General features: G+C 38.3%; 1 protein-coding gene across 1 annotated transcript; it reads right to left on the bottom strand.

Moving 5' to 3' along the window:
* Positions 1 to 1707: 1707 nt before the first annotated feature.
* LOC116256137 (cytochrome P450 71AP13-like) lies at positions 1708 to 6676 on the bottom strand. The gene is made up of 2 exons (XM_031632371.2): positions 5698 to 6676; positions 1708 to 2732 (listed from the first exon to the last, which is right to left on the bottom strand). Exons 1-2 carry the CDS (start codon positions 6625 to 6627, stop codon positions 2100 to 2102), a joined length of 1563 nt encoding a protein of 520 aa, XP_031488231.1. The 5' UTR covers positions 6628 to 6676; the 3' UTR covers positions 1708 to 2099.
* Positions 6677 to 10390: the final 3714 nt, after the last annotated feature.

Here is a 10390-nt window from a genome sequence, read left to right as displayed (position 1 = left end):
TATTGTGGATTCAGATGCTAAATCTTAGTTACAATGAGGTCCCAAATTTTGAAGGTCAACAGATCGTAGTTAGTACTTATTTGCTTCTTGAAATTTCTTCAGGAAATTAGTAAGCGACACTTTGTAATTGATTTTTCCATTTATGTGGATTCTTAGTATATGTAAGCCCTCTTGCTGATGTCCATTTGCTGATCTCCAGCAAAAATATTGCAGTTCAGAGAAGTTAGACGGAGACAGAGAAGGAGAATCTGTCTGGACCATAGTATTGTTTGTCTGTCTACACGCTTGTTTGCCACTGATTTAACCAGCAAATGTTAGATTCTTGCTCTATGGTTTGAGAATGATTTATTTAGCCCCTTCAGAACTTTTAAAATCACCGTCCAATGTCTTTGATACTTTGTATTCATCTTGCCGCAGTATTGGCATTTTGAAGCTAACATAAGATATATATATATTTATATTTATATATATATATATATATATATATATATGGGTTCAATCAGTCTTGTGTTGAAACTGGTTTTTTCATTTTTCAGTTTGTTCATTCTTCACCTCATTTTTCTCTCTTCATTTATCTTTTTCTGCTATACAACTATCCGTCCCACCTTATTGGTGGATCCTGGGGAGGGATTTAGAACCATCTCCAAAATGGAACTGGATTTACTCATTTCCCATATATTTGGGTGTATCGTATAATCTTTTTTGTTAAGAAAAGTCAACAAAACTTGTTGTTTGATATTTTTTTATACTGTTTGTCATAACTTTGGAACCTTCAACCTGTTCGCAAGTAGATGACATTTTTTAAGACTACTGAAATTCGAAGAAGACTGCTGAATATGGTATTCCATGAATATGGGTTGAAGAATTAAACCATAGAATTGGAATTGTTTGACGGCCACAAGGTGTTTGTTTTTGTCACAAGATTGGCATCACAGGTTTGAAAGCCAAGGCACGGCATAAGGTCAAGGACATAATGTGGAATGATTATGTTGTAAGTAAGATACTTATTGTCTAACATTTTCATTATATTATATACAATTGTTTTAATTATACTTGATTAGTTCAATACTTTATGGTGATAATCTAATTATTTGTTTCTTTTTAATTTATGAAATATAAGAACCAGACTGTGATGTCGCTTCTCAAGTATTACATGGCTTCAATGGGAAGAGTAGTGTGTAGGACAGAAGATGACTATATAGGAACCATATTTTTTGTGTCAATGTATTCCAACATCTGGCTTACAACAATTGAACATTTTAAACTACCTGTATTTTGTAGTTTTACTTGATACTGGTGATTATATAGATGTTTAAACCTTTTAAAGTAATGATGTTTTTGTTATATATATGTCTTTATTGAAAGAGTTGATTTTGCTATAGTATTATGGATCGTGTTATCAAATGTATTGATTTGCATATAACATGTTATTATGAATTTTATACTTGTTTTGATATAACATGTTAAAAAAAAAATAAGATATTCTTATCATCATATAGCATTTAGAATAAATATAATAGTCAAAACTGATTATAGAAGGCATAAACACCGGATAGAATAGACAGTTCGAACAGAACATAAACAAACACTAGATAGAACAGACAAAATTAACTATGCAAGACACAAATATCGGACAGAACGAATAGATCGAACAGGACAGAAACAAACATTAGACAGGATGAACAGAACAGACATATGCGAAACAAATGTCGGACAAGACGAACGTACTGTTCCATTCTTAAAGTCATCAAAAAGTGGACAAAAAACATCATTGTCCATGTGGACAAGACAATAGTATAATAAACAGAACGTCATGTCCCAATGGACAACAATCAAACGACCTCTAAACATCTACGAGGGAATCAAAGCTAGTTAAAGTACAGAGCCTCTTCATCAAATTATCCAATGGACATGGACAATATATGAGATATCAAATTTGGGTCCCAGATTCTGAAGAACAAAGCGTTCTTTCACCTAGTACATAATTAGCCAATGCCCTCATACAAAGCTATCAAATCCTTAACCATTTTAAATAGCAAAACCTAATACATGTGTTTAGTCCAATGGATGAGTAGAACACCCACATGGCAGGGGATCCATCAGATCAGCTTGAATCCCGATTCTATAGAGTGTCTCGGGATCAATAAGAGTGGTTCTTTCTTTCGAGTTGCTAGACCAAATATTTCTTCAAGGTTGAGGCTCTCTAGGCTCACGCCATCCGCTAATGACCAGTCAAAGTGGCAAAGGAGCCTCGCCAATGCAAGCTCCACGGTGGCAAGGCCAAAGGAGTATCCTGGGCACCCTCTCCGGCCACCACCAAATGGTAGGAACTCAAAATCCTGGCTCCCTTTAAAATCAATCGGCTTCTCAAGGAACCGTTCCGGCCGGTACGTTTCCGGGTCGTCCCAAGAATGTGGGTCCCGAGCAATTGCGTATGCATTGACCAGTACCCTTGTCTTGGCTGGGATGATGTAGCCATCGAGCTCACATGGCTCGATGGACTCACGAGGCACGAGGAGGGGAACCGGCAGGTGCAGCCGAAGCGCCTCCTTGATCACAGCCCGCATGTAGGCTAGGTCGGCCAGGTCCGACTCGGTTATCGTTCCTCCTTTCCTCGCGACGCTGCGGATCTCATCCTGGGTCCTTCGCATCACCTCAGGATGCCTCATGAGCTCGGTCATGGTCCATTCTAGTGTTGCCGATGTCGTGTCGGTCCCAGCGACGAACATGTCCTGCAGCAAACACAGCCAAGTGTTCCGGTGACCAACATTTTTAACTTAGATTCAATGATTGTACATAAGGAAAGCTAGTCATATTTTGTTTTAAAAAAAAAATTATTACAAGCAATAACTAGTTTGGTTGAGAACAGTAATTAAAAAAATGTTAAAACCCTAATTCATGATGAAATGATTGAGAGGCTACTCCTCTGACTTTGGAAAGAAAAAAAATGCATGCTATAATTTATAAAAGTTTCTATTTGACCCTTCTAAAAGTTTTAAAAATATATAATTCTGTCCCAGCAAAAATTTAAGAAAATATAGTTTGATTACTACGAAAAAAATTTCTAACTCCCTCCCTGGCAGCACTTAAGTAATGAATGAAAGAAGCAAATTTGTGAACATGCAAATGATGTGAGACAATCATTATGTAGATTAATAAATAATTTTGTGGTATTATGTGGGCACGTGCCCACAGGTTATTCTGCTACTATTTTCAAAGCGTAAGAGGGGGTGGGGTTCAGGCCCACATGTCTGAATACACACACAAACACACACACACACACTATATATATATATATATATATATATATATATCAAGGCACATACTCTTTGATGGCATTTGGTAACATGAACACTACATTCTTGACAAACACAAGGTTCTGTGAACCTGTTTCAAAAACGACAAGAAATTTATGGGCCACCACATTTCAAAATAACTTATTAGTGTTCTTGTTACCAAATGCTGTCAGGGTAAATCAGTATGTTTTGGTTCCTCTTGTAATGTTAGGAGAGGAGCCAATCCCCTTCTCTCAGATATTTTGAAAAGTAAAATTTGACTGGTGCTTAGCAGCATTAGAAATTTTAATTTAATCCCCATAACAATTTTGTAGAATAAAATTAGGCACTTATGAGAAATTTTTTGCTTGCTCAGACTTTGGCCTATGACTGGTCCTGGTCTTGAATTGAATTGTGGACGGCGACATTGACAGGCCCATTCAAAAAATTCAACCAATTGAACAAAAACATCTAATCGATGTTTTGTATCTGTAAAGTTAGTGGTCTCAGTTAAGGTTTGGCACAGTGCTCAGTACCCAACTAGTACTCCTTATTTGACCAGCCATCTTAACCCTTGGCTTGATCCTTAAAATTGTGTTGTGCTAAGTCGGTTCGGGCCAAGTCGGCCCAAGTCAACCTGACTTATATTTTAATCTAATCGCGTCAGGCTAAGTGTTCATGTTGGTGTCATGCTTAGAGGTGGATCCAGAAATTTTTCTTAAGGTCTAAGTGAAGTTAACAAGAGCCGAAATATTATTTTTTAAATTTTTTATATTACATAAAGAAAATTTATAAAATTTACATGTAAACATAAAAAAAACAAAAAACTTTTTTAGGGTGGGCAGGCCCCTACGGCTCCGCCCTGAATTGTCCAGCCCAATATGACGAACAGGCTTGTAAATTACTGTCTCCAATAATTTGAGACTTTCACGTGTCTTGTTTGAATGCAAGTAAAAAAAAATCGGGGTAAAAATAGGGCCGGAAAAGCTAGGATAAAAAATCACGGACTTTGGTTGTTAGGGCGGACAAATTCGCATGTTTGCGCCCACACGAACGGGCCTGTGGCGGTATTCCCTTGGTGGTTTCATCTCTTTGAATCAAAGGTGGCTCCATGGAGCGGCCTTTGTTTTTCTTGTCCTTGAGACAACAAGAACTGGCTATCTTGTTCCTCGCAATGTTTGAACTGATCATAAACGAAAACCAAACCCTCTGGACCTGTGGTTGACCTCACTCCTGTTTTGGGACCTAATATTAATGCACTAGGAAATAGGAGTAAAAACCGAATAAGGAGAGAGAAATTTTGCCTATCATCAAAAAAATAAGGATTCGGTTGCAAATTTACCTTTGTTAACTACATAAAAGCACCCGTTGCTGATAAGGGACGAGCTTTTGGCAAAGTTAATAAAACCTTGTTGTTACATGAATCTGCCCCAAAACATTGAGTATAATAAAAAAACTGTGAACCTACTCTAAATTTTAGAAGAGAATCATAAAACAATGACAGCGTGCAACTCTGAAAATTTTGTCTTTTCCAGTAGCTACTATGCTTTTTTATTGGACCAATCTGGTCCAAAAGGGATCATCTAGATACGTTAATGGTGAAAAGAGTACCAAAGTGCAAATAAATGCATAATAATAATAATAATAATAGTAATAGCAATTAGTTTTTTCATGATATATATATATATATATATATATATATATATATATTTGTTAATGTTAGCCCTTACGGCCTTAACGGACCGTATTGACCAGTACTGAGGTATAAGGACTGTCTAATATGAGTTATTCACTTTTTTATTTTTATATATTAAATTAGTTTCAAATAGTTTGAATGCTTTTTAGTTAAAAATTAAATAAGGCTGATAAAAGCCAATAAATACATATTTCATACCGACATACCGATACTAACTAGATTGCTTATACCATGGGGGCAAAAAAATAGCCAAGCTTTTTGTTTTTCAAGTGGTGCTTGTCATTGACCGGAGGATGAAGCTTCCGTGCACGACTTGTGAGGACGGCTGTATAAGATATATATATAATCGTGTCCCACCTAATCTTTCTTTACCGACCGCATGGCAAGTCAAATTATATAAAAATCTCTATTTTCGCCAGACTCACAGGATTACAGAAATTTGACTTTATGAAGTTTTGAAAAGTAATATCGTCAATTTCTTTTATTAATAAAGTTCAATTCAGACATCAAATCTTTGTTCTTTTCTTTTTCTCATTTTTCTATTTCATAAATCATAAGTTCACTCATAAAATTATATTTGTAACATATAAAGCTTATATATATATATATATATATATATATATATATATATATATTTAGAGAGAGAGAGAGAGAGAGAGAGAGAGAGAGAGAGAGAGAAAAAGAGAGAGAGAGAGAAAGAAAAAGAGCGAGAGAGAGAGAGAGAACCAGGACTAAAGCTTTGATGTTGTCGTCACTAATGGGCACGTCCAGGTTGCCCTCCCTTTGCACTTGCAGCAGCACGTCCACGAAGTCCTTGTGTGCCGGCGGAGGCCTTCCGGGGTCCACATGCTCGGCGATTATTTCGCTGGATATCCGATCCAAGTCCCGCAGGTTCGCCTTCAACCGCCCCGTCAGCCCCGTGACAACGTCCAGCAAGCGCAAGGAAGGGAAGAAATCGCCGACGGAGAACCCCGCGAACAGCGCCTGCGTCTCCGTCAAAATCTCGTTAAGCCCTCCCTTGGAGAACCTCTTTCCAAATGCCACCCTGCACAAGATGTTATTCGCCAGGCCAAAGAAGGCGTCGCTTAGATCGGCGGCCCCGCCGCCTTCTAGCCGGTCGGCCAGGCTGCCGATCGACGCCACCAGCCGGCCGATCTCCTCTTCCCGTATGTGCTGGAACGACTGGATGCGCCTGGAGCCCAGCAGCTCTGTAACGCAGATCTTCCTGGCCTGGCGCCAATATGGGCCGTAGGGGGAGAACGTGACGTCGGAGCAGCCGTAGGAGAGGTATTGAGCTGAGAGCAGGGCCGGGCGACTGGCGAAGGCGTGGTCATGGGTCTTCATGACCTGACGAGCCAGCCGGGCGGAGGAGATAACGATGGTGGGGACCTGGCCCAGCTGGAGGAACATGAGGTCTCCGTACTTCTTGGCGAGCTGCTCGAGGGAGCGATGTGGCATGTCGCCGAGAAGGTGAAGGTTTCCTATTATCGGTAGACGAGAGGGGCCTGGTGGCCGGAGGCGGGAACCAGCGGACTTTCGAGACAGTGAAAAGAAAAGGAGAATCAGGGGAAGGATGAGGAGGGCAGTGAGGAAGAAGGAGAAAAAAAGGAGAGAGCTAGGGAGAAAGGCGTCGTACGCCATGGCGAGGAGCTTCATGGTGGACTGGCGCGCAAGGTTGAAGACGATCAGGGGTCGTGAAATAGTGGAGGAGGAAGAGGCTGATAGCTACAGTACAGCAAGCAAAAGGACGTAACCGGAGATACAGGTGTCAAAAAGACAAGATCTTCAATGCGTGCTTAATTTGAACGTTTATGGTGTGGAGAGCTCCTTTGAACGAGGTGGGACCCAGCAACCACCATGTTGTGGGCTTTAGGGTTCACAAAGATTGCGTGCCTTATGCATGCACCTTACATACTTACAAGTAAAAAACAGGGGATGTTTTTGTAATTTAAAAAAAAATGTTTTTTATATTCATTTCACTTTTTTATTTTCATTTTTATCTTAAACAAAAACTTATCCTTTTTTTTTTGTGTGAATGAGGCATATCTTATCATTAACCATATGTCACACGGAATTTCGTGCACTATAGCCCATGTAACAAACTTTCTCACATTTAGTAAATAATGTGTCTGCCGTTATGCGTGTACAGCTTATGTACTCTAAAAAATGAGAGATGTTATTGTAAAGCATGTCCTTTCTATTCATTTCACTTTTTTTATTTTTATTTTTATCTTACCATGAAGGGTACTTTTATCATGCACAAATTTCGTGCACGAAATAGCACATATAACAAACTTTGTCACATTTAGTAAAAATTGTGTGTGTTGTTATGTGTGCGCACTTGAGGTACGCCCTAAAAAATAGGGAATGTTTTTGTAATTTACAAAAAAAGCATTTCTGGAATGTTTTTGTAATTTACAAAAAAAGCATTTCTTGTATATTCATTTACTTTTTAAATTTTTATTTTTATTTTTATTTTACCAAAAACTTTTTTTTGTGTGAATAAAAGTAATTTTGTCATTAACCATACTAACACATGAAATTTAGTGCACAGTATAACACATGTAACAAACTTTGTCACATTTAGTAAAAATTACATGGTATGCACTAAAAAAAGAAGACGTTTTTGTAATTTTAAAAAAATATGTCTTTTATAGTCATTTCACTTTTTTGTTTTCTTTTTTACCTTACAATAAATTTATCTTTTTTCTTTTTGTGAACCATGGGTACTCTCATTAACTCTGTTGGCGTACGAAATTTTGTGCTGTTATTTGTGCACAACTTTTATACGCATTAAAAAAAGATGGATGTTTTTATAATTTAAAAAAAAGCATGTCATTTGTAGTCATTTCATTTTTTCATTTTTATTTTTATCATATCAAAAACTTATCTTTTACTGTTTGAATAAAAGGTACTTTTGTCATTAAGGGGCCGTTTGATGGCAGGAAATTTAAAAATGAAAAAAATTTTCAGAAAAAAATTCCTGGAAATGATAAATAGGAAATAAAATTCCAATGTCCAAAACCACCTTATTTTTCTGAAAAAAATTTTCTTTGTTTGATGAAAAAAAATTGGAAAAGAAGGAAGAGGAAGACGACGGTTCTGTGCCTGAGGAGAGGCAGAGAACGACTGTGTGCCTGAGGAGAGAAAGATGACGACTGTGTGCCTGAGGAGAGGTGCAGGACGATGCCCTTTCCTTCTTTCTTCCTCTTTTCCCTTTCTTCCCTTTCTCCTTCTTTCTTCCTCTTTCCCCTTTCTTCCCTTTCCCCTTCTTTCTTCCTCTTTCCCCTTTCTTCCCTTCTTCCTCTTTCCCCTTTCTTCCCTTTCCCCTTCTTTCTTCTCTTTCCCCTTCTTCCTCTTTCCCCTTTCTTCCCTTTCCCCTTCTTTCTTCTCTTTCCCCTTCTTCCTCTTTCCCCTTTCTTCCCTTTCCCCTTCTTTCTTCCTCTTTCCCTTTCTTCCTCTTTCCACGATGGCCTTCTCCTCTTCCGTTACCTCTGTGTTGGGCCCTGGCGGTGACGACGACTCGCTGCCGGAGAGGGAGAGGTTGGAGAGGGCGGTGGTGGGGGAGAGAAGGAGCTGCTGAGATAGAGGGGAAGGGTGGGGCGGCCAGAGCGCCACGATGCTGAGCTTGATATCGAGCTTCCTTAAGCCCTGCCGCCTCTCGTGGAGCTTGAAGGCCGGCCGTCGGGGGGCCGACATCACCGGGCGCCGCCGCCGAAACTTGAAGAAGGGGAGAGCGAGAGAGCAGCTGGAGAGAGCGAGAGGAAGAGGAGGCTGCGGGGAGCGGGCGAGAGAAAGACACGGGCGACGCGAGCGAGAGGAAGCGAGAATGCCCTAACGGGCAAAAAAATTTTTCTGGAAATAAATTTCCACCCCTTCGGGTGGAAATTTTTTTTCAGAAAAAAATTTCCGAAATCGATCGTAACGGTCGATTTTTTTTTTCGCGTTTGATAAACCAGAAAAATTTTTAAGATTTGAATTTTTTTTCCGTTGCTACAGTATATTTTCGGCGTATCAAACGCCCCCTAAGCATAATAACGCATTTCGCACAACCATGAAATACTAAAAGGAAAAAGTTCTGTAGTACGCACAGAGTAAAAACAAAGAGATGTTTTTATAGTTTAAAAAAAAAAAGGTAGAACTTCAACCAAGATGCCCATAACATTTAAGGGGCGTTTGATGGGATTTTCGCTCTTTTCAGTTTTATCCATGCCACATTGCGTGCAGTAAATGATTAATTGGGTGTTTGGTGGCACTTCAAAATCAGGTTTTGCTTAGTTTTGGCAATAACACTAGGTTTTGGAGGAAAAATTTGGTTTTACTTTAAGAACCGTCCAAGAACCAGGACGGTTAAGGTGCCATCAAAATTGAGTTTGAAAAAAAACTTAGTTTTGAGAAAACCTGGTTTTGTAAATATAAGTGAAAAACTTGATCCATTTTAGATTATTCAAAAACCAAGTTTTGGATAACAAAATTTTTAAAACATTAAAAAGCTTAGTTTTTATAAAGCCTAGCTTTTACAAAACTAAGATAGAAACAGGTGTCATCCAAACGCCCCTTATGCGTTGTTGATTTCTTGGGCGAGAGTGCCAACTTTTGTCCACAGTTTTTTGTTCGACCTCTAAGGTCGGACGAAGATCTGCCGACAGAAAATGTATATCTGTAAACTTTGTGGTTTCTTGAATGTGTTCTGTTTTTCAACTATAGTCACATAAAAAGCGTTTTTTCTATTGGAAAAAACAAAAAAAAAAGTGATAAATTAATTAGCCATTTAAAACTTTAAAAAATGTATTAAAAAAAAAATAAAAACGATGCGTTTTTTTAATTTTATTAATGTCAAAAAATTTTTTTTTTTATTTGTTGTCAATCTAATTTGTGTTATTAGTGATTATAGTTTAAAGGAACAAAAAATTCTTGTTATCAAACATCTTTCCGTTAACTATAAAAGTGCTGGTCACCCACTCTTCCTCGTTACTGAAATGCACTGTCTCAATGTTCCCGTCCACTCATTTTCTTTTGCACAAGATGATCACCATGAAAGATGTAGTCCGTCAGATCTCAAACATTCAGGAAGGCAACTATAGATAGAGCCTAAAGACTCAAAAAACTGGTTATATGCGTTGTAACGGTGGGTCAGTATAGTTAATGACAAAAATACCTTTTGTTCATATAAAAGAAAACGAGCTTTTGTCAAAGAAGAAAAAGAAAATAAAAAAAAGTGACATGACTACAAAGGACATTTTTTTAAAATTACAAAAAACATCCCCTTCTTTTAGTAGCCACACAGAACAGCGCACACGACCTTTATTAAAAGGCCCATGTAATGGCTAGACAACGAACAGACTAATTCTTGGATAGAAATTTGTGGATGAAAATTCACAGACATAAACCCCACACCCATAATTTCTGGATTTCTTGC

The sequence above is a fragment of the Nymphaea colorata genome, chromosome 6 (assembly GCF_008831285.2).
Source record: "Nymphaea colorata isolate Beijing-Zhang1983 chromosome 6, ASM883128v2, whole genome shotgun sequence".
Lineage (NCBI taxonomy): Eukaryota > Viridiplantae > Streptophyta > Magnoliopsida > Nymphaeales > Nymphaeaceae > Nymphaea > Nymphaea colorata.
The sequence above is the reverse complement of the archived record's forward strand: the minus strand, read 5'-3'. Positions and strand labels throughout refer to the sequence as shown.

Coding starts and splice junctions, on each gene's coding strand:
- LOC116256137 (XM_031632371.2), bottom strand. CDS start 6,627: ATGAAGCTCCTCGCCATGGCGTACGACGCCTTTCTCCCTAGCTCTCTC. Junction 2,733..5,697: donor ACATCAAAGCTTTAGTCCTG/GTTCTCTCTCTC, acceptor TGTTTGCTGCAG/GACATGTTCGTCGCTGGGAC.